At 45.7% G+C, this 25511-nt stretch overlaps 11 protein-coding genes across 11 annotated transcripts; 7 read left to right on the top strand and 4 right to left on the bottom strand.

Annotated features, from left to right (window-relative positions):
- Nucleotides 1-226: 226 nt before the first annotated feature.
- Nucleotides 227-737, bottom strand: N7469_000016 (DASH complex subunit DAD4; the record flags this gene model as incomplete). The annotated part of the gene is made up of 5 exons (XM_056638936.1): nucleotides 227-255; nucleotides 348-432; nucleotides 488-532; nucleotides 600-656; nucleotides 735-737. 5 exons carry the CDS (start codon nucleotides 735-737, stop codon nucleotides 227-229), a joined length of 219 nt encoding a protein of 72 aa, XP_056504693.1.
- Nucleotides 738-936: 199 nt separating this feature from the next.
- Nucleotides 937-1509, top strand: N7469_000015 (uncharacterized protein; the record flags this gene model as incomplete). The annotated part of the gene is made up of 1 exon (XM_056638935.1): nucleotides 937-1509. One exon carries the CDS (start codon nucleotides 937-939, stop codon nucleotides 1507-1509), a length of 573 nt encoding a protein of 190 aa, XP_056504692.1.
- A 780-nt stretch (nucleotides 1510-2289) lies between these two features.
- On the top strand, nucleotides 2290-2937 carry N7469_000014 (uncharacterized protein; the record flags this gene model as incomplete). Its single annotated transcript, XM_056638934.1, has 5 exons — nucleotides 2290-2320; nucleotides 2386-2412; nucleotides 2467-2515; nucleotides 2571-2586; nucleotides 2641-2937. 5 exons carry the CDS (start codon nucleotides 2290-2292, stop codon nucleotides 2935-2937), a joined length of 420 nt encoding a protein of 139 aa, XP_056504691.1.
- Nucleotides 2938-3404: 467 nt separating this feature from the next.
- Nucleotides 3405-4158, bottom strand: pfy1 (profilin; the record flags this gene model as incomplete). The annotated part of the gene is made up of 5 exons (XM_056638933.1): nucleotides 3405-3536; nucleotides 3628-3762; nucleotides 3829-3907; nucleotides 4047-4062; nucleotides 4131-4158. The coding sequence occupies 5 exons, from the start codon at nucleotides 4156-4158 to the stop codon at nucleotides 3405-3407; spliced, it is 390 nt and encodes a 129-aa protein (XP_056504690.1).
- A 630-nt stretch (nucleotides 4159-4788) lies between these two features.
- On the bottom strand, nucleotides 4789-6094 carry N7469_000012 (ADP-ribosylglycohydrolase family protein; the record flags this gene model as incomplete). Its single annotated transcript, XM_056638932.1, has 3 exons — nucleotides 4789-5168; nucleotides 5396-5841; nucleotides 5937-6094. 3 exons carry the CDS (start codon nucleotides 6092-6094, stop codon nucleotides 4789-4791), a joined length of 984 nt encoding a protein of 327 aa, XP_056504689.1.
- A 2519-nt stretch (nucleotides 6095-8613) lies between these two features.
- Nucleotides 8614-10681, top strand: N7469_000011 (uncharacterized protein; the record flags this gene model as incomplete). Its single annotated transcript, XM_056638931.1, has 2 exons — nucleotides 8614-9468; nucleotides 9530-10681. 2 exons carry the CDS (start codon nucleotides 8614-8616, stop codon nucleotides 10679-10681), a joined length of 2007 nt encoding a protein of 668 aa, XP_056504688.1.
- A 452-nt stretch (nucleotides 10682-11133) lies between these two features.
- On the top strand, nucleotides 11134-12879 carry N7469_000010 (alpha-keto acid decarboxylase family protein; the record flags this gene model as incomplete). The annotated part of the gene is made up of 1 exon (XM_056638930.1): nucleotides 11134-12879. One exon carries the CDS (start codon nucleotides 11134-11136, stop codon nucleotides 12877-12879), a length of 1746 nt encoding a protein of 581 aa, XP_056504687.1.
- Nucleotides 12880-14694: 1815 nt separating this feature from the next.
- On the top strand, nucleotides 14695-16485 carry N7469_000009 (fungal specific transcription factor domain-containing protein; the record flags this gene model as incomplete). The annotated part of the gene is made up of 5 exons (XM_056638929.1): nucleotides 14695-15084; nucleotides 15145-15421; nucleotides 15469-15656; nucleotides 15710-15884; nucleotides 15935-16485. The coding sequence occupies 5 exons, from the start codon at nucleotides 14695-14697 to the stop codon at nucleotides 16483-16485; spliced, it is 1581 nt and encodes a 526-aa protein (XP_056504686.1).
- A 440-nt stretch (nucleotides 16486-16925) lies between these two features.
- N7469_000008 (uncharacterized protein) lies at nucleotides 16926-17946 on the top strand (the record flags this gene model as incomplete). Its single annotated transcript, XM_056638928.1, has 2 exons — nucleotides 16926-17320; nucleotides 17388-17946. 2 exons carry the CDS (start codon nucleotides 16926-16928, stop codon nucleotides 17944-17946), a joined length of 954 nt encoding a protein of 317 aa, XP_056504685.1.
- Nucleotides 17947-18233: 287 nt separating this feature from the next.
- On the top strand, nucleotides 18234-19223 carry N7469_000007 (DUF3632 domain-containing protein; the record flags this gene model as incomplete). Its single annotated transcript, XM_056638927.1, has 3 exons — nucleotides 18234-18596; nucleotides 18667-18739; nucleotides 18790-19223. Coding segments are annotated over 3 exons (870 nt in total), but the record flags the coding sequence as incomplete, so codon positions are not given.
- Nucleotides 19224-19319: 96 nt separating this feature from the next.
- On the bottom strand, nucleotides 19320-25352 carry N7469_000006 (RNA helicase SLH1; the record flags this gene model as incomplete). Its single annotated transcript, XM_056638926.1, has 1 exon — nucleotides 19320-25352. One exon carries the CDS (start codon nucleotides 25350-25352, stop codon nucleotides 19320-19322), a length of 6033 nt encoding a protein of 2010 aa, XP_056504683.1.
- Between the last annotated feature and the right edge of the window lie 159 nt (nucleotides 25353-25511).

The following is a 25511-nucleotide window of genomic DNA, read 5'->3' as shown; positions in this document are numbered from 1 at the left end:
AGTCGAAGTTGAAGTTGAAAGGGCGAAAGGCGGAGGTTGCGAAGGCGGACAGCTCAGGCGGAGACAAGCCAAGTTTATATTGATTAGATTCAGTTGAGATAGATTATTATTATAATTATAATTATAATTATTATTATTATCTTAGAGATACTTGGAGATTATCGATAGAATAGAGTATTTATCATTATATTCATCTCATTCATTTAAGCTCATTCTGTACTGCTGTCTAAGTTGGGTTCTTAAGGTTGTCGGTGGCTGTATACACTATCAGCATACCACACTATCTCGGAGGGACACCACAATAACACCAGGATGCATCCAGGATAGACAAAGTAAAGGTAACTTACCTTCAAGATGGAAGAGCACATTCGACTGGTAATTCTTGAACATCTGAGCAACCAATTCGACGTTCATGTTCTGGATATTCACTTCCTAGACGGTGTCAACAAACATCCACGTCTTCATACACACCACAGTTGGGATATACCTGAAGACTCTTGTTCATAACCATCACGGCTTCATTGAGTTTTTCCTGGGGAGCATTAGCAATGGACCTCAGCAACTAACAGGATCCCTTCAAACGAATGGCGTAGACTAACCACATTGGTGATGATACGCGACAGCAGAACAGACTGCTGATGTTCATGGGGACTTTCCTGGAATAGAAATTAGTTTATATTGTTCACTCTTCTTTATCTTTCTCGCTGAGTATTCCTCGTGATTTCACTACGTACCATGGCAATGTATGACTTTTGTCTGTAGAAGCAGAAGAAGAAGAAACAATCGAGTTGGGCTGCCGCGGATGAACGACCCAGTCACATGACTTTATACAAGGGAGAAGCCAGACAACTTCAACTTCAATCACTCTCGACTCGCCGACTACGATCTCCCGACTTCTTTTAATCTGACAATTTCCTACTCTTTTTGACATTCAAAATGCCTCCCGCTGCAAATACCGCCAACGATGAAGCCCACCAGCAACTCCTCAACCAGCTGGACATAGGCGTCCTCCCCAAGCCCTTCCGCAACCCACACTGGAAACCCTCTCAACGCCGCAACAAGAACCTCAAACAAATCATATCGGAAAACTCACGCAAAGAAGCCTCCGTCCTTGCCACGCAAGCCAATTCTGGCGCAACAACCCCTTTCACTGGAGCTTCAGCTGCAGCCACCGATGGATCGCAGACACCCGCCGAGGGAGCCGGGAACAAAGCTCCAAACCTAGCACAAGCATCGCAGAATTTATCAACATTAGTCCTGGAGAAGAATGCTCGGGCATATGCGACAGGGCCATCAGTCACATACACCAATATTGAATCTGCGCCTTCGCTCAATCCCGCGCATCAGCGACACTATTGTGATCTTACGGGGTTACCGGCTCCGTATACGGATCCGAAGACAAGATTGCGATATCATGATAAGGAGATCTTTGGAGTCATTCGACATCTTGCGCAGGGTGTACCGGAGAGTTACTTGGAGGCTCGTGGAGCTCATACGGTGTTGAAATAAGGGGGTTACCTCGCTTCGAGCACTCATTCTTTACCGAAGTACATTGTACCAAATTGCGAAAGGTATGCATTGTTTCTCAGAAGTGAATGATATTGCATGATTGCATGGCTAAACTAAGTCTATTGTGTACGGTAGTGTCCGGCCATCCAAGTCAAGCCCTTTCCACCCCACCTGCTCCTCTCGAAACAGGCTCAAGAAAGCGCTCCGGCTTATTCGTGACCATTTCTGTTCTCCGCCTTGTGCCAGGATGCACTCGACTAGTACCGACACTCCAGGGGAGGGGGTATCAGTTACAGCAATGCTGTCGTCGCGGCGTTGGAGTTGTACCCGTGAGGTATCTCCACGTTTTGGTAGATTCTGTTCATGTCCATGTTCATGTTCATCTTCAAATGACCAGATAATGACCAACTACAATCCCTGCATTAGAGGAATAATTATATCACAGCACGCATTAAACTGATCAATAATTATCTCATCATCTTTCCACATAATTCCTGAAGGAAGAATTGCAGTAATTGTGCTTCTCAATTGAAGTAATGAAGTAGTCAAAAAAGAAAGAAAAGGAAAGAAAAATGAAATCGCCGCTTAAACAAGCCACCCTCACCGCCCGGAAATATTCGGCAGAATCCCAAAACGGAAAGTGTTTTCTTTTGAAGCTCGCCTCTTTTCGACTTTCTGCTTCATCTTCGCTTTCTTCTACTTCTTCTCTTCCTCAGGTCTTTCCCCTCGAGTCCGTTTCTTTCTTTTTTCTCTCTATCTGATCCTTTTTGTATCTTCTCAATGCCCGGAATGTGGTTGAACGAGAACCAGAGTACGTTATTACCCGTGCGATAGGCATCCAACACTCCTGAATAAACACGACTAACTCATATACAGAGATCGGAGTGGTCTTCTGCTCTGCAGGTGAGCGCTGATATAACTACAGTATCCTCTGTACTGTGTATACTAAGTCCCTAGGTGGCCTCTTCCTGTTCGGCGGCGTCCTCATGTTCTTTGATCGATCCCTGTAAGAATACTCCCTGTCTTATCATCCACAGTAACTAATATGTACTCTTTAATAGACTCGCAATGGGAAACGTGCGCATCTAATTCCCCTCAATACCCCTCTACTCCTTTAACTGATTATCCCAGATCCTTTTCCTAATCGGCTTAACCCTTATAATCGGCGTCCAAAAAACAGTCGCGTTCTTCTCTCGTCCGCAAAAATTAAAAGGAACCGCAGCATTCACCGCTGGAATTATTCTCATTCTCCTTCGCTGGCCTTTAACCGGCTTCTTGATTGAACTATACGGCCTCTTTATTCTCTTCGGCGATTTTCTTGTTACAATCGGTCAATTTGCAGGCAACATCCCTGTTATCGGTCCTTATATCCAATGTGGATTGGAGATTCTCGCAGGGGGTCGGAGTAATGCCGAATTACCTGTGTAAATGTTAACATATGGGGTTATATTGGAGGGAATGCTGGGGTGTACTGTACTTCGCTGTGATGGCGGTTCACGAAGATACGGGCTTGATGTAATTTACTAATGACATTCACCATGAGGTTTCAAGTCGAATTTGCATTGTTATTCGACTGATTCGCATCAGATGGTCATGCTATACATAATAGAGTAATAGAACTGATGATTGTTTAATCTCACGATTCATAACTCCAAGTGTATCAAAGGAAATTGAACTGTGCTATCGCATATTGCGGGATCTACTCCGAATCCTACCAGAACCCATCTCATAAACAGTGGAAAATCAATCATGCTTCTTTATTTCCTATCTCACAGGCCTGCGCCAACGCGATGCCGTGAAGCCGATCGATTAAATCGAACCATCGACACCGCAGTATCTACACCGCTGGACGATCGCAGCCACTTATTCCGCCAGCTAAAATTTCTTCACCTTGTTTATTGCGGGTTGTTAATGTAATCGACTAGGTTCTCAACGACGGTAGCGGCGTTGGTAGTCTGAGCGCCCTCGCCGTGGTGAGCGATCATGGTGCAGGCAGTAGCGCGGACGACGATAGCGCCGGTCTTGCCCTGTTGAGAGTTAGTTATAAACCCCCTTCTCTCCCAGTGGTATTTATGGGGTGTTTTTTTTTCGAGAACTAGAGCGTTGAGAAGTTCATACCTTCTTGCCGTACAGACTGCGCTCGTCAGCCTTGATGGTGACGAATTTCTCGCCACCGATGGAGAAACCGTTGGCGAAGGCATTATCGGGGGAGGTGAAAGCAGCAGCCAGGGTGTTGATGTCATCTTGGGAAAGCTAAAGTTCATTAGATATCGGACGTTTTTGCGTAGATTTGGGCGATCAGAGGTACGTACCTCGAACCCGGGGGGAGCCCGCCTCCAGGCCGGAGAAGTCGGCGGCAAGAATACCAGCCTTGTCGAATTGACCCGAGCCCATCAGGCTGTTATCGCAGTTAGTGTAAATTCAAATTCATCAAGATAGTGAGGTTTATGTTTGTGTAGGTATTGGTGGGTGAATATGGGTGGGTGTTGCTCTGTGGATTTGCATTGGGTAGGAGGCGCGGGGGAGGGGTAGAATACCTGGAGTCGACGTAGCCTGGAGAGAAAGGGTAGTTAGCAGGGGTGAAGAGAAGTGACAAATGAGATGTAATGTAGTGGACATACCTTGCCAAATAGCAGAGTGAGCGCCCATGATTGCAGAAGTGGATGGAGAAGGGAGAAAGAGAAGAGAAGAGAAGAAGTTGAAGGTTGAAGGGGGGCAAGTTGGCGGTAAACAAGCCCCGCTTAGTGGAGAGCTTGCATTATGTCAGTCAGCTAGTTAGTATAGTATAGTATAGTATACTATATTATAACTAGTAATAGTATAGTAGAGGGGTAATAGAATAATTAATTAATAGTTAATAGAATGAGTAGAGTGGAGTATATGATTGAGACAGTAGTAATGACTGATAATTGAAGGATAATGTAAGTGGAAGGAGATGCATGCGTCTGCAGAGTCGATGTATGCCCTAATTGAGTACATCATGTAGGTACACACAACATCTATTATGTAGACTGATTAGAGCGACTATTTTTCCTCTTCTATATTATATTGGAGTAAATAGCTATCGATAGTATAGCAAGCTCCAATAGTTCATAATCAACTTCAAATTAAACCGGGTCATTGATTCAATCTTAATATAGAGTGCATGTCTACATTATACTCCACAAATAAGATCAACACTTGTGGATGGGCATCCATGGAGATGGATAGAACCAAGATCTGATACTATACTATACTATAGGATACTATACTATAGTATACTTATATACTATGACTATGCTATTTCATCACAAGATCAGCAAACCTTCTCGCAATCTCAAAAATCTCCCTCTTATTCTGCATATCATCCACCCACCATCGCGGAATCGCATCAGCTCCATAGAAAACACCAGCCAGCGCTCCATAAATGGCCCCTGCAGTATCAGAATCTCCGCCAAGATTGACAACAGCCAAAGCTCCCTTTTCCCAACTGTCGTACTTGAAGAATCCCCAAAGTGCACACTCCAGGGTATCCACCACCCATCCACTGCTCTTCATCTGTCCACTACCCTTCCCTTTCCAATCTGCGACTCGTTTGTACCCCTTCATGCGTTGTCCAAGTGCATGATGTCTGAACTGGAAGCTTGCAAAAACATCACACATTTGCTCTTTCGATTGTCCTGTAAATGTAAACCGTTAGCGTTGAGTCATACTAACGTGATATAGAAATGGTATGTGGAGACCGAAAGGGCCTAAAAGTAGCGGTGACGCCGACATCAAAAATCGCGAACAAGACGAAGATAAAAAATAAAAAATAAAAAATAAAAAATAAAAAATAAAAAAAAAAAAAAACTATTTGACAAAAAAAATCGGCTCGCTAATACTACTCTGACAAGATGCAACTTACCTCTCATAGCCCGACAAATCAATTCAGTAAAAGCATCACAAGCTTCGAGACAAGCAAGAGCAGGATGTGTAATTTCACTCTGAGCACGAGCAACTTTTCGTGCAAATTTCGGATCTTTCCATAATATCACCCCGACCGGAACAATCCTCATTAGACTTCCATTACCAGATTTATCTTCGTGGTCGAGGAGATCATTGACTTTAGCCTGTGTTTGTGTTTGTGCTTGTGCTTGTGTGTGGGGATCATTGCTTGGACTATTCTTCCATATCCTCAACGCTGCGCGCGTCGAATCTCCCATATCCCAAGCATAATCCGTTGTACTGAATCGTCCATCTTTCATCCACTGTAGATAATACTTTATAGAGAGGGTATGGTCGTATCTTCCTTTTGCGTCGATGAATGATTGTGCTAGGGCGAGGGTCATTGCCCCGTCATCTGAATATGAGCTGTACAGTATTAGAGTCATGTACTACTAGGACAGTGTTGAACTTGAGTGGATTGTTGATGGTCATTCCAGGACAGTATGGAGGACCATACTTACCCCGCTGGCTCATTGAATGGATGGACATGTTCGAACGATTGAATCGGGGGGAATGTTCCTGGGTCTCGAAATTGAACCGGTCCACCTAGAGCATCCGCTACACAAGTCCCCCATATCGCACCGAGGGCTCGTGATTTCAGTGAGAGAGAAATAGCCATGGTTATGGTGATGTGATGTGATGGGGATGTTGAGATGAAAGTGTGCTTATGTTCGGCTTAAAGCTGTCAGCATTGCTTATATCTTGGCGGGTTAGCGTGTTATTTTTATCGGGATACGAAGGACATCCGTGTTCACATAGAATTAGGGGGAAAATGCGACCAGATTAAGACTTACGATTTGATCTATTGCATGGTATACTGAATACTATTCTAGGGTTTCCAGGGTATGTCCCAGGTCTTTGCTCATAGAAATTCTTTATAAATCTGGTACTATAATCTGAATTTGTGTATTCGCAGTTGAGGCGCAGAGCCGCATCGATCTATCGCCAATAGGCGACAGCAATCAGATGAGTATTACAGCCTAAAGAATACTCATGATGCTACAACATAAGAAAGTGTACTGATCAAGGGATCAGATTTCATAATTTTAATATATAGTGTCATAATTAATACCTCGTTACGCCCGGCTAACTAATTCTAGCTTAAAATGGCCATTCGGGAATACGGTAAATTTAAATGACGAGGATCGAATAAAGACAGGTTGCATAGTGATATTCTTAGTTCCGAGATCGATAATTCCTTCATGACTTTTACTGTGATAGGTGCTGAAATTTTAATGCTTATTTGGTAGATCATGCTAAACCTGATGTGGGAGTACTTGAACATTAGTTTGAAACCACCTTGTTTCTGCCGTTCTTTCTTCGGTTCTTTCCACTGGAAATCACAGTATAATCCAAAGGCGGTATGTCCGATTCAATGGGCAAAACAAAAAAGCGGTAAGCGGTTGCGCGCAAACTTATGGTCCAACACTCTACACTGTATACAGCGTGACGGCAGCAGCTACTAGTATAAAGAACCTGTCGCAGGCTGCTTTCATAGAGGCATCCCTTCAGTGAGCCTTGTTCAATTTGGAAAAGCCCGAGTAGAAGTTTTATTCTGGGATGACCAACAGATGGCGGTCTTGTACAATCCTGTGATCCAATCTTATGCGCAAACTAAGAACGACACCAAAGAGAAAAAAAAATGGGAGCTCATCCAGATAAAACCAGAACTAAGAAGTATTGAGATTAATGGCTGAGACATTTGTGAAAATTTGATACCGATACTTTGGGTCTTACTGTGAAGTCAAAGAATTTAAACAAAATTCAAGATTTAATGAGAAAATATTATGAGAGGCTTGGGTGCGAGAATTGAGACATAAATTGCATGTGGGTGCAATAATATTCAATAAGAGCTCGTTGGAACGATAATGTAAGAATTAATATGTCAAATGGACATCGCCAACAATCAACTTGAATGCAACGGCTCGGAGATATGTCGAGGGGCGATAATATAGTGTATTCGTGTATTAATCTATAATCTGAATTTTCATGTGTATATGCCTGTATACAACAAAGTGGGCGCTCTGTATGATGAATAGAAATTGCACGATATTTCCATTGAAAATTAACCATACTGATCTCTCTATTCCGGACTTGGAACTCATTTTCACTTCACAATTTGGAAACTGATGCAATTATTGGAGCGGACCAACCTTGGCATCACACGATCTGACTCCAAGCCCGAAACAAATGAGATCCCCCAAATAGCCGATGTCAATAAATAGCCTGAGTCTGTGCCCTTTTCACATCTCAAGCCTCACCAATCCCTGTCTGATCCGCCCCAGGGACTCTTTTGTCTCGAACAGACTAGCCTGAGGTTTCAGTTTGGGGCTGAAACACCCCCATCTGCGCGGACGGAAGCCCCCAAGTGGCTCTCCGAAACGTGGACGCAAGTCAATCATTTTCGTGACTCGCATGTTCATTCGTTCTCAATGAAATAAGCATAGTGCGCCCCGATCCTTTCGATGCCCTTTTTTGGATTCTGTTTTGCCGGTCGTGCATTGGTCTGGGCCCCCCGTGGCGGTCCTGAGTCTTTCTTTTGTGCCGCGGTGAAATGGTCAATGCTAGCTGAACGAGGGCTATACGAGATAAGATTGGTCCTCGAATTCCGACCGTTGAGGCGCTAAGATTTCGTGTTTGATTTGATCCTGACTTTGATTCATGGTTTGTTGGTTTTTCTATTGTCCCCCCCCCCCTTTTGACCGATTGATTCTTCATAATACGGGATAGAGAGAGTGTATACTGATTTTTTTGTCTAGCCTGAATTCTTTTGTATCCCTTTGACACACGATCTGTGCCGGTCTTTGCTTTACCTGGAGGGGGATTAATTGGTCGTGGACCGCTGGTTGTCTCAAGTACAGACCTTGGCGTAATCGAGGATCCACCAGGAGACCATGCATTCTTCTCTGGTGCCACTCCTGCTGGTCCTAGTTAATTCATTCAATTAAATCAATTAAAAAGAGGCTGGCCCCTTCTCTCCCACGCGAGGATTTTTTTTGATTTTGATTCTGCTTGGCATCGAGGCCTTCTGGAAGGCTGTCCTTTCTTTTCCTTACGATCTGTGATCTTCTTTTCTTCCTCTGTTAATACTTCTTGGTTGATATCCAGGACTGGATCCTGTTTATCGCGAGTATCAAAATGCCTGCTACTATGACAATGGTCAGATCTCGCACTGCGCCTACAGAAGACGCTATTTCATTTCCTGTTTTAACTCATAGCGACGCTTTGCCACGGACCGATCTTCGCAACATCGATGAGAAGAATAAGGCACAAAAGAATCAAGAAAGTCTCGCCCAGTTTCAATTCCCTTGTCCTCAGGTGGGAGATCAACGATCAAGAAGAAATGGACCACCGGGAACAATTGCGACCTTTGATTTCCGAGTCACCGCGCCGCCAGATGAAGTCGTTCCTTCACATGCCCAGCAAGATCACAGTCCCATGGGAGTTGGCATTGCACTGGGAAGCCCTGGGATGGTGAATTCGAAAGGGAATCTCCCGCCACCACGTTTTGATACTTCGATATTCACCCAGGAACGAAAGGAACAACCACCTACTCGAAAAGCAAGCAAATGGAAGAAAATTGGAGGTTTATTTAGGGCTAAGAGTGCACTTGCATCTCCAACTCATCCAAGACCATCACTTCAGCAGAGTCAGTCGACAGATACGACAGGAGGAACTAGATTTAAGCCCAGAATCGAGAAGGCTGCGACTGAAGAATGGCCATGCATTGAGACAGATACCCAGATTTCGACCACTAGGAATTGCACTACTCCGTCGCGTAGTCGCAAATTCTCATTCTCGAACAAGAAATCTTCTCCAAAGGAAAGAAATGAAGAACGTGGACAAGGGCCGCGGTTGGATGTCAACATCCCCGATGTCCAAATGGAGCGATATAGCGTGATGTTCAGCAATGTCATGAACAAGAACCAAAGACCCTCACTGCTGGCCAGGAGGAGTAAAACGCTTGACAATCTCCATGTACCTCAGAACTCAGTCAGTCCGCAGTATCTCGACTAACCTGCGATATTTGAGCCTTTTGCTAACTACGTTCCAGGACTTCCTCGCGGCAAAAATTCCCCCAGTTCCCCAACGTCGAGCAACCTCGCCAGCTCGTTCTAGTTTTACACTCTTTCCTACTTCGCAACCATCCAAAGCAGCCGAAATACTTGGGACTCAGAATTATTCTCGCGGACCCAAACCTTTGCTTAGGTCGAATACACTGCCTGTAGAGAGCCCAAGCCAGGAACTACCACTTCAACCTCCACGAGTTATTCCCAATAATAACAGCGTCACTTCTTTTCAATCATTGCCAATCGGAAGCGTATTCTCCCAACAGTCACACACTCCGCGTTCATCCAGTCTGTCTTCTCCCTTTGACGATAAACCATTGCCTGCTATCAAGCCAGAACCCGAACCCGAATCCTCCGCGTCCCTCGAAAAGTCCACGAAAGACTCTTCTCCAAAGCCCTCGAATATTCCGCAGTCTCAATCACAAATTCCAACATCGAAGCCACAGCAGAATCCCAAACAGCGATCTTCGCCGCTCAAGAACGAGCGACATGTACAGGAAAGAGGACAGCAAGAGAGGGGGGCACAGCAAGAGAAAACGCGCGAAGAAAATGTAAAACAGGAGTCGGTACACCGTGAGAAGCGACGCCAGGAGCTAATGCACCATGAGAAAAACGACCAGTCTCAACTCCATCATCACAAGCAAAAATCTCGACCAAGCCGGCCTAACTTGACGATCAAAACAACAACTCCAACGCCACTCCCACGGCCTACCTTGAAAGAAAGACCCGTCCGATCTTCATCAATCCCAATTTCCGAAGAGAGCATGCCAAGAATAGTCACAGATGCGCCAGGAATGACAATGTCCCCTTCACCACTCTCATCAGGTTCGATGTCAGCCATTACTCCCCAACCAACACAAAGACTTCCTCAACCCGCTCGATCAAAATCAAGCAAAGCAGGAAAGAAAGAAGCAACGACAAACGGAGAAACGCAAATCATTCAATTTTCCACAGCGAGATCAGTCTCAGTATCGAAGGGTAAGAGACAAATGCTCGTTCCGATTGGATCTAGGGTTGACCATTTCGATTCAAATGAACGGTTCGTGGATAGGAAGGCATTAACTCCGACTATTACGGAGGTTGGGTATGGACATCGGCCTGCGAAATCCCAGCAACTTCAGATTGAGTCGCTTTGAGCTGCCTTGAATCAGTTTCTACCATTCATTTTATATTCTATTTACATTGGTTTCGGCATTTCCCTGCATTGGGGTGGTTAATAGTTTTAATTCTTCTTGGACATACTAGTTACCAATTTATTTTTCTTTGAACATCCTGCCATTATTCTGGTCTAAACTCAATATTGTATGATTAAATACTATGATTTCGGACTGCTGAAAATATAAAAGATGAAGTTTCTCGGGGATTTGTCTCAGTGGATCTCTCGGGGCCACCGAGGCACAACTGGCACCAATCAAAGTGTCAACGTGCGATGGAGGGAGCTATGCACATCTCGGAGCCTCCGAACATCACGGAAGAGTCCGAGTTGGATATTGTCTCAATAAAAAGCACAAATCTAACTCTTACAAACCCTCCTTTCACATCCTCAAACAATCTACCACTCTGTGAAAAACCCAGGCGGTTATAAATCATGATTCAGGAAATTCCACTCACAGAATATCTCTTCCGAAGGCTTCATGCCATCGGCCTACGCGCCGTCCACGGCGTGCCAGGTGACTACAACCTCACACTCTTGGACCACGTTATTCCTTCCGGACTAGAATGGATAGGAAACTGCAACGAGCTCAACGCAGGCTATGCTGCAGACGGATATGCGCGAATAAAAGGAATTGGCGCGATCGTCACTACTTTCGGCGTGGGTGAACTATCCGCTATCAACGCCATTGCTGGCTCCTACGCCGAAATGGCACCTGTCGTTCACATTGTTGGTACACCTATTCGTGATTTACAGAAGAAAGGCGTCAAGCTTCATCATTCATTCTGTTCGGGATCCTCGCGTGATTATGAGCTTTTTGCCGAGATGTATGCGAAGATTACTGTTGCCCAGGCCGAACTAGTGAACGTTGAGGATGCACCGGCTCAGATAGATCGTGTTCTTCAAGAATGTGTGATACAGTCCAGACCTGTTTATATTCAATTGCCTATGGATTTAGTGGATGCTATGGTTCCTGCGTCTTTATTGGCAACGCCGTTGGACCTTCTTCCTGCAGTGAATGATACGTCTCTTCAGTCTGGAGTTTGTGATTTGGTTGTTCACCGAATTCAAAGTGCGAAACAGCCGATGATTTTGGTGGACGGGGGTACTTCGCGATATGGTCTGGTGAAGCAGACTGAGGATCTTGTCAAAGTTACCAATTTCCCAACTATGACCACTCCGTTCGGAAAGGGTATTCTAGATGAGACGTTATCGAACTTCCACGGTATTTATGCTACGGTTGGAAGTGGAAGTGAAGATTACTCTTCCTACGTCGAGCATTGTGATCTTATCATGAATATTGGACCTGTACACAGCAATGTGAACACGTACTATTTCGCCACTGTTCCTGACAAAGCTGTTTCAATCTCTATGGAAAGAGATTCTATCCAAATCGGCGAGCGTACGTGGAAGATTAACATTGCTGCTGTTCTCGATCAAGTTGTCGCGATATTAAAGAAAGATGGAGTGCCTACAATGCCATCCTACCCAGCTCTCCCAAATGTACAACAAACACTCGCAACTCTGCCATCCATTTCCCCATCCGAGAAATTCAACCAGAGTATATTCTGGCGGCGCATGTCGCGGTTTCTACAATCAGGTGATATCGTCTTGACTGAGACCGGGACTCCCAGCATGGGAGGACGTGATTTCGTGTTACCAAAGGATACCACCATTATTAATTCCGCAATTTGGCTCAGTATTGGATTCATGTTACCTGCCACTCAAGGCGCCTCCTTAGCTCAACGCCATCTAGCTGGATCCGAACATCGTGTCGCGGGTGGTCGTACGATTCTTTTCCAGGGAGATGGAAGCTTTCAAATGACAGCTCAAGAATTGAGTACAATTATTCGGCAGAGACTTGATGTTATTATTTTCCTGATCAATAATAATGGATATACCATCGAACGACTGATTCACGGGCCAGAAGAACATTACAATGATGTGGCTGCGTGGAAATATCTCGAGGCTGCCTCCTTTTTTGGGGGTGATGATCAGTCTTCAAGCTATCCTATCTGCAAAGCCAAAGTTAGTACCTGGGGCGAGCTTGATAGTATTTTGGAGAATCCGGAATTCCATTCGGGTAAAGGGTTAAGAATGGTGGAGGTCATGATGGATATGCAAGATTGCAATGATACGCTGAGGTTGTTGCTTGAGATTTACAAGACGAAGAAGGAATAATGATAACTTGGGAGGGCAATAAGTAATATGTGTATGTGAAGTAGATATCCTTTGAAATATTATGATTCTGATACTTACTTGAACATTCCTGGTATGAAATTAATGCTTTCTACTCCAATACAGTAGAATTCGAAACAATTTCCACCTCGTACCCGAAACAGCGCTAGAGTAAACAGCCCTATTATCGCAGAACGTCTTAGTGACCTCCAGAAGGGTCATTCATTCATTTCAGATAGCTCAATATACTCAATTCTCTTCTTATTCTGATTCCAGTCCTCTGATTGGCTAGTAACCCCCCCTGTATTCACATCACTGAACAGTCAGATTGCTGCTACATAGTAATAACGACGACTGATGAAACTAAACTATTTCGGGCGTAATTTTCCACCTTCTCTTTCTTCGACAACAATTGTCACCGTTCACTTTTCCCACTATCGTTTGGTCCTACCAGGTAGGGTCATGAAAGCTGAAGGGCTTCCTTGATTTGCGTGTCCTCATTATCAAAGTAGCCAATTTTTCCTTGCTGTAACCCTCGTTGGCCAATCCATTAAATACCCGGTCGCACATGTCTTCGATTGCATCGATACATCTTTTTCTATCGCCCTCCTATGTAATAAATGTTGTCAACGTCGGTGCGGTAACCAGCGACATCTGCGGCACTTGTGGTGTGCTCCGCCCAGACCTGATTCTAGTCTCTCGTCACATCAGTTGCCTCGCGACAATACCTAGCCAAAGCATAGCGAACTTCAGCAGAGACACCAATTATAACGTAGTAACCTTCATTGTCAAAACCAGAGACGAACGCCGAAAATGTCTTTGGTCTCCCCGGTAGACAACAGTCCGCAGTGGCGATTTGTTCGATACAGGATGCAATGTTATCAAGACCCTTACAAATCCACCGGGAGAAGTAGTCAAAGCACAATGGATAATCGAGTAGAAATTGACCCCACAGGCTTCGAGACGAGCAACCTAATTTTATCGAACATGGACTGTCTCATCAATTCAAGGGCTTCTATGTCAGTTTTGTATACAACGGACAAAAATCGGGCCGAGGCTCGGAGGCTTCCGGAGGGGATATTCGGACATCCTTACACATTTTTGGATATCAAATCATTAAGATGCCACCTTCTCGGACAGACCCGAGATCCTCCCCGGCTAGCCGGAAGGACCAAAGTAAAGTAATCTCTGCGTGAGTGGAATGAGATCAGACCTGAGTTGGGTCATTAGGAACGACCTCACTAATCCATGCCGAAGATGTATGAACTGCAAGAAGAAGAAGGTCAAATGTTCAGGTGAATATCCTTGTGTATACTGCACAAGGCGTAATCTTGTCTGCACTTTTCACGAGTCCGAGCAAAGAAGGTTATACTCTGCGGCGTATGTTTATCAATCTCAGCCCGGTCATCTTTCGGAGAAGGTTTAGCCTCATGCAGGAATAGACGAATACAAGAGCTGGAAGCTCGACTGGCCCTCTATGAGCCGCAAAATATGACGGATGCATCTCCTTCGGCTATTTCCTCAAATTTGAGAGATGCGAGATCATCACCACTTGATCGTGTGCCACAACGTGAAACATTGCCTACACAGCGTATGACTCTTGCTATTCCATCTTTCCTAATGAGATTACTCACTTGTAGTAAAGGTATTACTGCTGAACGTGTAATTGGAGCAAGTCAAGACTTTGGAGATCACCTCCAGAGCCTTTTTGAACGACGATCTACCCAGTCTGTAGAGAACCGCCGGTCCTCGCTCACTACATCAACGCGGGAGGCATTGTTTCCAACACACAGACCCAGAATCTACACCAAGAGCAATATGGAAGAGCGCCCTCCAGTTCCAACTGAGAGTGAAGCATTTCAACTACTCGATGCAATCATGCTTTATTTCTACGAACCTCAGCATCTGTTTGATGCAAGAGAAGTCTCCGATCGTATTTCCATGTTCTTTGAAAGCCCCCAGAGCCAGCTTCAGAATCCCACTATCTGGACACTGCATATCATTCTTATTTTCGCCGTTGGGAGACTTCTAAGAGGTGAAACAGATGGCGGGAGCCTACTACCTGGTTTCAAACTATTTACCTTCGTTGACCAAAATTTGCCAAGCCCTACCCAACTTCGAAAACAAGGTTTAGCTGGGATAGAGGTTCTCGCATTGATGGTTGTTTACTTGCAGAACATTGATCAGAAGGATGATGCATCAATCTATGTATGAGTTACCCTGCATATACCGCGATCTAGTGGTCTGGATACCAACTGATGATCCCAGGCCGGACTTGCAATCAGATTAGCTATCATGCATGGTCTCCATCGAGGTCACACAACACAAAGGCTTCGACGGTCCGAGTCTACGCATGCAAATCGGCTGTGGTGGACAATCCACATGCTTGAGAAACGAATCGCAATCGCTACTGGATTTCCATTAGTAGCATTAGACGATACCATCATGGATACCTCTCTTCCAACCGATTCACCTGGGTTTCCAAATCCATCTTCAATTCGCATGAATATTCGAATCGCACAAATACAAGGGAAAATATACTCTGGTAAGATTGACCATCTGCCGAGCCAAGATAATTACTGACTCGCGAAGTTATTTATAGCAGCGAGCCTCACCCAGAGGATCTTTTCCTTGCCAATGTCCAAGAGATAGTATCTTCTCTCACACAACTGGCACACCACATCTCTCATATACCTTTGGCTGGAGCTTCGGCGTTGGGACATCAGATGTCGAGGCGAGAGCAACGAACCAGCATATCCCTTTATACTGTCCTCTATACTGTATGTGAATTGCCTCTAACGGGTGGGTAATTGCTTACACAACTTTCCCATAGACAATAATGCTTACACTTCGACCGGTCATGCTGCACCTTACAAAGTCGATTCTAAATGCTGAAACAACATTTGCCCAAACGACGAAGGACTTTCAACAGCTATCGTGTACATGTATAGAAGCGGCTCGGAGAAGTATCGAGCTCTTAATGGTGGCAAAGAAGGAGGACATGATAGGTTGGTCCATTTTAGTTCGATAATAGAAACGAAGATCTAATTCATCCAAGCTAAATTCGGATTTTTTGATCTTGACACCATGTTTTCCGCCGGATTTATAATGCTCCTGGCTGCTATCATTGAAGCAGCTAGCCCCGAGCATAGTGCCAGCATGGTCCCCTTCAAATCAAGTCCAAGTATATTGGAGGCAATCACGTTACTCGATTACCTGGGGACTTTCAACAATGAAGCGGCCATTCAGCGACGAGACCAAATTCAAAAACTTTACGACAGAATCCCATCATTGGTAAGACAGCCTCATCCGTCAGAGGTATCTATTACTAGTGAGGGAAATCACCGACACAATGCACTCGCGGAGGGTATACATGCTCCAGTCTACCCAGATGAGAGCCATCAGGGAATTGGTCGAGTACCACAATCCCCGAATATAACAGATAACACAGGCATTGAGGGATGGACGGTAAACTCTCTGCCCCTGCAACTTCCTGATGATCCGCAGAGAATGTATACATTATACCATAACGACGACTTCACTTTGACTGGTGGAGATGTTGCAGACTTTGAGGAGCTGGAGAGACATCTTTTCGGGAATGGGGGTTAAAAAATGATAAATTTCCAAGCGAAAATAATTATTGACATTAAATTCATAGCATTAGTTGAAGACTGTTGGCCCAGATTCGATAATCACATTCGAGGTTCTGAATATTCCAGGAAAATCTATGGGTATATTTTGGATGATAAAATGCTCAATTCCAAAAGATACAAAATAGTCTCCAGACTATACATGTGAGAATTAATGAGTCAGTCTCATGTCTAATCTGGCATGATAGTCATAAAATCATATAAATATTTACCTCTTCGCCTGGACGTGCCGACGTGCCTCGTTGTGACTATTGCGAATTGACGCCAAGCCAATCGACACGCCGGAGTGAGTCATCTATAGAAAAAAAGAGTATATACATCCATTCAATCCCACGAACCAAAGCAGAATTAGAAATATTTGTCCTAAATTCCCTTGAGAAATACAGTTGGTCTTTGAAAATGGCCTCTGCGTATTCGCAGGACCAATTGACCAAATATCTACAATATCTCAATCTTCCGGCTCATTACGCAAAATACATACACAATCCAGAATCATTCCCAAAGACCGAAGAAGCTCTAACCACACTTTTCCGATGCCAAATTACAAGATTTCCATACGATAATTTATCCGTCCACTACTCCGCAACAAATCTCGCAGACATCGATCCGCAAAATATCTATGTGAAATTTTTGGGTCCAGATGGAAACGCACCCACCGGGCGCGGAGGATATTGTCTTGAATGCAGTATATTCTTCCATCATGTCCTTTTAGGCCTTGAATTCTCGGTTTATATGACCGGTGTCCGAAACAGAGAGCGAATTGATGGTATCCCACAAGGTGAATTCAAGGGATGGTAAGTGCATGATTTTACCCATGAACGACGCTGACCTACCAAGCAATCTATATTAATTCGGTCGCAGGACTCATATCGTGAATATTCTACAACTTCCAGGTGGCCAGGAATATCATCTTGATGCTGCATTTGGTGGTGACGGTGCTACGAGACCTTTGCCCCTGATTTCAGGACAAGTTCATACCAATCTTGGGTCGCAAGAAGTTCGATTAATTCATGGAAATATGCCAAAACAAAACCGAACCGAACATAAGGTGTGGATGTACCAGTATCGCAATAGCAAGGAGAAGGACTGGAATAGTTTCTATAGTTTTGCGGAGTTGGAATTCTTCCAGGATGACTTTGAAGTTATGAATCGATTTACTAGTTGGGATGCGCGACAAAAGGGGAATTTCTGGGTTGTTGCTTTTATTCGAAATGGTGAAACTCGTGAATTGCCTCTTCTTGAAGGTGAGGGTGTTAATACTGATTCGGAAGATGTCTATGTGATTGGCAAAATTATGTTTGTCAATGATGTTGTGAAATTGAATATGGGTGGGAGAACGAGAGTTATTGATTCTTTCGAGACAGAAGAGGAACGTTTGGCTGGGTTGAAGAAGTATTTCTCGATATCTTGTTTGAAATAACTCTGCATATACAGGAATGAGTCCCGTTCCTCCATTTTTGCTCCGTGATAAGCAGCGACAAAAATACAATACACTGTTAAATAAAGACAGATCGCAGGTTCCTGAAGAATACAAATCTCCGAATGTAACCCCAAGCGCGTGAAAAGAGTAAAACGTGTGATAGGCCGAGATTGATCCGTGAATTTTAGTTGGCCAATCCAGCGGGGGCTTATAAACTATTCTTCTGCGCCGCGGGGTTCAATTACAGCTTCATCTTTACTTTTCATCAAGTACAATCAATAGCAGACATGAATATCTTAACAGACGAGAAGCTTGATTTAACAAAAATCATCCCGCGTGGAGGCAACTCTGATCTATCAGAACTGGAACAGGACTTATTCAAACTACTTGCGGACGTTGTCCAGCCTGGTAATACGATAACGCCACAGGCAGCAGCAGAAACTATCGACGAGTATCTTCGAAGTCTTCCTGGAAGAACTGAAGAGAAGAAAGAAGATGTTAAAGTCGTGGAGGATTTCTTGCATACGCTGTGGTCGTTGTTAATTGCCGTCGTGGAAAATACACCTTACAACCATCCTGGACAGGATCGACTGCTCGCTACTTTAACATCATTGATTAAGAGATCGGAGGGATCTTATGAGATTTGGGGGGTAAGTGATACTGCAAAGTCTCATATAAAAGTTCATTTTTTCGTTTTCTGATTTAATCGTGTATATTCAGCAATCTGCCCTTCATGTCTGGGCCGATTTACCCTTGCTGGGCCCCATTGTAAGGGAGAATTGGGGATGGACTGGTAAGTCAAGACCCAAAAATTACTACTATTTGATATTAATGAATTGACAGCACCATCAACTACAAAAGCATCATACATGGAACTAGATGGTGCCACAGAATGGATCAATCTCAATTCCTTCGCAGCCCGTCTTGTTGGAACTGAACTGGTAGACTGGGAAACATTCCCAATTTGGTCTCTACGTGACGCCTTTGAAGAACCATTTCGCACGAGGGTGGAAAATGATGTTTACGACTTGATTGCTGCGCAATGGGTTTTCAACGCTGGGAAACTTATTTACGCAGTGAGTTGCGAGGAATCGACTGTTGAGAACCCGAGAATTACGAAGGGAGGACCTCTTTTCGACGGGGAGAGTGGATTTAATGTGAAGAGGTGGGAATTTTGGAAGAAGAGAGCTCAGGAAATGAAGGAGGTTGTTTCGGAGGATGTGAAGGGTATTGCTGCTTCGGTTGTTGAGAAGATGGTTGAGATAGAAGGAGATACGAAGTAAGAGATGAAATGTAGAATAGGTCTGGCATTTCTATATGCAAATCTAGATGATTTTTACTCATTTCTTCGTGGATTATATGCAGGACACTGTTTATGCCTTGCTGGGCGCACTTGGTGGCTGAATAGCCTGCGTCGTCGGACCAGTGTCCACATCCACCTCGACATTGTTCAATGACCATTGCATTCCGATGTACGAGTCACTAAAAAGTTTGACATTGACTCGGGCGGTGCCAGCTGTCGTGACAGAGGATGACTCGGCAAGGGCAGCAGCATTGGGGAATTTGACTAAGGAGCGAACGTTGATAGTTCCGTCGGTTTTACCCTTGCTTGAGCCCTGGCCTTGCTTGATAGATCCAGCACCGGCGCCACCCTTGCCATTGTACTGCCTCGAGTTCGATGGCCACGAGACTCGCTTGAGACCGAGAAGCTCTCCATCGGTCCCGTCCGCGCGAGCATTGCAAACGATCAGGAAGTAGCCCTCCGTTTGAGGCTTGGGGAATCGCGGAGCATAAATTCTGTACTCGGAATGCGTGGGTGCATTGTGGCGAGTAATATTGATAGTCATGCCCTTGGACGAAATGCCTGCGACAGAAATGGAAATGTTGGGAAGATGGGAGATGGCCTTCGGGAAATGACCTGGGAGGTTAAGCCTCTTGGCCATGCCAAAGACTGAAGATGAAGGCTGAGAGGATAGCGCGACCAAGGAGGCTGGCAAGCCTTGAGGTGGCTTTTCAACGGGGACTCCAGGAAGGATTGACAGAGGGTGGTCCTCCGGCCAGCGGGCGGACTTGATGCACTGGAGGAGAGTGATCAATTGCTGACAAGCAGGGATGTATCCGAGTTCAGCCATCACATCGATGGAGGCTTGAATAATACGAATACCCTGGTCCAGGACTGATGTTTGATCACCGACATAATCTGATATGGGCAGATCGATGCGTGACATGTATGCCTGCAATAACAGGAAAGCCTTGACATGCGGATCCCACATCGGCACGTCACCCATCGATTCGATGGAAAGCGGCAGGTTCTGAGCGAGTTCAGCATTAATGAGATCTTCATTGTGTCGGACAGGCAGTTCATCAAACTCGGTGGCAGAGCACATCCAACTGAGAACATCCTGGAATGTAGGATCACGTTTGGCATGAGACATCAAATAGCGAATCGTCTTATGCGAAAGATAGTAGTAACTCATAATCTTGCCAAATGGCGTTGAGTCAACTTCGCCAGTCGCCGAGTCAACAAGAACACAAGAGGATTCAGCCAAATCATTCAGGGATTTGTCGACCAACTCGATCATGAAGTCCTGCGCAACAGCCTGGGCGGCCATAGTATTTTGCTCCTCGGCAGAGATCTCAAGTCCATAATAGGATGGATTCTTGTGTAGACGACGGAAAAAGAATGTCCAAGTCAAATAGTCCAGAGCGTCCTGCTTGGTTGCGATTGTACCAGCGGAGGCTTCAGCGCCCAAGTGGTTATCCAAGACCTTGTGCAGTGTCGACTCGACGGGGAAGCCAGTATGAAGGAAATGCTTGTAGAAAGCTTTCTTCGAATCTTGCGTGAAGATGCGAGCAATACCTGAATTATCGAACTGGGGACGTCCGGCACGACCAAGCATTTGCAGAACATCGGTCAAATCCATGTCGCGGTATCCTTCGATCTTTGCATCGAAGAATTGGGTTCCTTTAACAACGACCAGATGAGCGGGCAAATTGACACCCCAAGCGAGGGTACTGGTAGCCACCAGAATCTGGATTTTGTTATTTGCAAACAGCTCTTCCGCGAGTTGTCGATCAGATTCGACGAGACCGGCGTGATGCAAGCCAATTCCGAAGCTCAGTGCTTCGCGCAAGGCCTCGTCCTTCACTCGGGCCAGATTCAATTCCAAGTCATCCTCGGACATTCGGACAAACCGACGAGGATTGTCTTCCATACCACAGTAGTTAATCAAGTCTTTGGCGGTAAGACGAGTCTGTCGACGCGACGCGACAAAAACAATGACTGGCTTCTCTGGGGAGTGGTTCTTGATCGCTAAGAACGTAGGGCGATTCATAGATTGCATCAGTGGGCAGAACCCTCGCTGCTCCGGGAAGCCATCAATGAAAATCTCAAGAGGAACAGGTCGAACAGAGTGGCGGAAGTTGTAGAGTCCCTCCTTCACGCCAAGCCAATTTGCAAGATCTGTTGCATTAGCACAGGCCGTGGACATACCCATCAGACGGACAGACCCCTTAGACTGTGATGCAATATAGTTCATACGCGACACAATGATCTCGAGAATAGGGCCTCGATCTCCACCGAGTAGATGAATCTCATCGATGATAACAAGACTGACCTTGCGAACGTAATCACGAGTCTGCCAACTACGCGAGATACCATCCCATTTTTCAGGGGTAGTAATAATGATATCGGCATCGCGGATGGTGCGGGTGTCGGGGGTATTGTCACCAGTCAACTCGACTAGTTTCAACCCCATCGGACCAGTTAAACGCTTACGCCAGTCTTGAACACGCTCACGAACAAGGGCCTTCATGGGTGCGATATAAACAACCTTGGACCCAGGCTTGTCGCGGAAAGCCCACCACATCGCCAGCTCGGCTGCGACGGTCTTTCCACTACCAGTCGGAGAGCCGAGAAGAACATTCGCTGGTGTGTGGTAGAGCAGATGGAAGATTTGCGTTTGCATAGGATTGAAGAACTGGAATCTTTGCCCGTAGAGCTCCTCGAGGATCGGGTTCTGGAGAGCGGAGATAGGCAGCGGCTGAAGGTTCAACAAGTCTGTATACACACTCTCCGTGTCGGGACGAATGAGATGTTGAAATGAGACTGGGCTCACTGTTTCAGCACCAAGCCAGCGATCGGAAATGAGGCGGACGTATATTTGACTCGGCAGAGGGTCGGATAGAGGAATAGTGAAGTTCAATTCATGATCATCATAAAGCTTCTTGCGGTTAAGAATGAAGTACTCATGGTGATAGATTTCCGATGTCTCCGAGTTTTCAACCCAGACCCAAAATGACTCCGAAGTACCATGGTGGCGATCGTTCCACGAAAATTCGGGATAGATGGAGAGGCGAATGCGAAGAACGTCACGATTCAACGGGGCAATTTCGGTCTCAACACTCAGCGTAGGAAAATTGTCCAGGAGTCTGCCGATGGTCTTCCCCATTTTCTGGTTGTGCACAAGCTGGCCAATCTCCGCAGTATCCATCTCCCGCATTGACTCGATCGATGATGCAGGCAGGCGTTCATCTAGATATCTGAGGACAGGCTGTGGTAGGTCGAATTGGCGGAACGGATGATCGAATGGCCAGATTTGTTTCTCTATGGACTTACACAGAGATAGAAGGACTTGGCATTGATATCCCCATCGGCGATTCAATGCGATCATAAAGAGAGCACGACAAATACGAGCAGAGTTTTGAGCCACGTATCCCATGTCAGACACAAGAGCAAAATCATCAAGTCTCGAACGAGAGATGTGAGCCTGAAGCAGCAGATTAGTCTTTGCATGGGGCGAATCATTGCCGCCCTCCACCTCAGTTTGAGCGACCTCGTCACGAAGTCTTTGCAACTCCTTTGACTCTGTATCACGCGACTGGATATTGTCGAATTCACCACTCATGCTGATCATCTTCAAAACATCCGCTTCACCGGCGCGAGAGCGCATCATCGTATTGAAAATCTCCACGCTGGTTTGCAATACATAATACTGGCTAGCGATACGACCGACATCCTTCGCTTTCAGATCTTCTGTCTTTTCATTGAAGATGATCATTTGGCTCTTCTGCAAAGTCTGAGCTGCATTGATGATGAGTTGTCGTCTCCGTTGGACAAGCATCGGGTCATCACGGAGTTCAGCAAATTCAATACCATAGTTGCGAGGCTCTCTCTTCATACGAACGAAGAGGTACGAATAACCAAGCCACTGAACGGCTTCTGGAACAGATGTGACAGTTCCAAGTGAGATCTCAGCATTCAAATTATCCACGAGCCGACTTGAGAATCTGGATTCAATAGGCTGTTGCGCCGTCACAGCAGATAAGTAATGATGTAGCTTGTCATGGGTTGTGCAAATAAAGCCAATGCCAGTATCTTGGAATTGAGGACGTCCAGCACGACCAAAGATCTGCAACACATCGAGAATACTGAGGTCAACAAATTTACCTTCCTGGGGGTTATAAAGTTGGGTTCCTTTGATGACAACTGCAGCAGCGGGAAGGTTAACACCCCAAGCAAGAGTAGCAGTACAACACAGCACCTTGATGAGACCTTCTGAGAACATTCGCTCCATCAAGTTTCGGTCACTCCGACTCAGACCAGCGTGGTGGGCACCAAAACCACTGGTAAAGAGATCACGGAGTTCTCGGGCGCGAGCGTGTTTCATGTCCCGTAGTCCATTGGTATAGTTCTCATGATCATGAGAGCTGAAAAGATCGTCACAACCGTCATCGATGGCCATCTGCTTCAGCATGCGAGCAGTCATGACAGTATCTTTGCGTGAATGGACAAAGACCATGACTTGATGTCCGCGTTCCAGCATGTCGCGCACTTTTTCATATGCAACTGCATCGATATTTTCTCGAGACTGCTTGCTACCAGGCTTTCCTTTAACTCCAATGAAATGTTGCTCGAGTGGTACTGGTCGAAATGACGAATCAAAGAAGAAGAGACCCGCCATCTTGTTGACTTTCAAAAAATCGGCGACATCAACATAATTGGGAAGTGTCGCTGAAAGACCAACAATACGAATGAGAGATTGGGTACTTTCAACCTGACGTTGGGTTCTCGCAACCAAAGACTCGATTACAGCACCTCGTTCATCATGCAGCATATGAACCTCATCAATGATGAGAAGTCGCACCTTTTGAACGAGCTCCGTGTCGCCCGTACTCTTGCGAGTCACCACATCCCATTTCTCAGGGGTCGTGACGATGATCTGGGTATCAACAATTTCCCGCTTGGTCAACTGCATGTCACCAGTCAGTTCGCGGACCTGGATTCCCAGCCATGCAAGGCGCTTTCCGAGCTTTTCGGTCACCTCTGCGGCGAGAGCTTTCATGGGTGCGACGTAGACAATCTTGAAATCGTCTACTTGTACCGTGAACTCGGTGGCATCCGGCTCTTCGAGGGGGTTTGGGACTGTATTTTTCCCGATGGCGTTGAGGATAGTCAGCATCGCAGCATCGGTCTTACCAGCACCAGTAGGAGCACAAATCAACATATTCTCGCTAGTCTTGTAGGCGACATCGTAAAGTAGGCTCTGCATGCGGTTGAGAGTTTTATATCCCTTAAAGGTGCCACGGCAGAGACCATCAAGGCCTGATATTTCTACCAACTTTTGATCTCTTGCCAATGACCCAACTTTGGTAGCGGGTATCTCAAACTCTGTATATTTTGGTTCCTCGAGCTGCTTACTACCAACTGGCAGTCCATACTTCTTTCCGTTGGCCGATAACATATTGCCCGAAGTGTGGGCTTTGAAAACGTGGGGGTATCTTGGCTCGGAGCGGGTCTGAGCAGCCATGAGAGGGGCATTTTTGTGATCAAAGTCCCGTTGCCAAAGAGCCTCTTCTCTCTCAGCTTTGGTGAGAAGCTTTCCTTGAGCCAGACCATCCGTTTGTGATTCCACCCTGGATCCTTTGTCTGACAATATTTCCCCGCGGTGGGCGATAAGTTCAATGACTAAATCCAAGTCGTCAAAGCCGACGATCTCCGCAAGTGACATCTGCAATTCTGCATCATCACTATCAGCAGCAAGCGTTGCCAGAATTTGCTGGGCAAGCTCGGCAGAGTCCATGCTCGAGTTGCGAAAAGCCAGCTCCCGGCATTTCCCATCTAACCAAACCCGATTGTAGGATGAAGATCGAGAAATGTGGGGAGAGGAAACCTCCTCTAAATCCTCCAGGTCATCCGTAGTCTCTTCATCAGAGCTAATCACATCCCAAACATCATCCACCGTTCCTGGAGAGGAATAATCATCGTCGAGGTCGAGCTCAATATCGCTTCCATAGCCAGTTGTAGAAGGGTGGGGCACGTCTTTGGGGAGTTTCAAATCGGCAATGGCCTGGCGCATCGCAGCCAACTGAGACAGCCATTGTGACTCGGCAGTTTCTGCATCCATAATGACCGTTCAGAAGTGCCTGATGAGAAGTGAAGCGAGATGAGAATCGAAACTATTGAAGAGACTCGCCGGTTGTTTGGAAGTTGACAAAGACGAGGCGGTGAGAAGAAGCGGTGAATATTCTGCCAGGCTGGTCAGGCCGGCGGAGACATCGTGGCG

This window comes from Penicillium citrinum (assembly GCF_028827155.1).
Source record: "Penicillium citrinum strain IBT 23319 chromosome Unknown utg000001l:1.0-4955037.0:1.0-4956770.0, whole genome shotgun sequence".
Classification (NCBI taxonomy): Eukaryota; Fungi; Ascomycota; class Eurotiomycetes; order Eurotiales; family Aspergillaceae; genus Penicillium; species Penicillium citrinum.
Note: the sequence above shows the minus strand (reverse complement) of the source record. Positions and strands in the feature narration are given on the sequence as shown.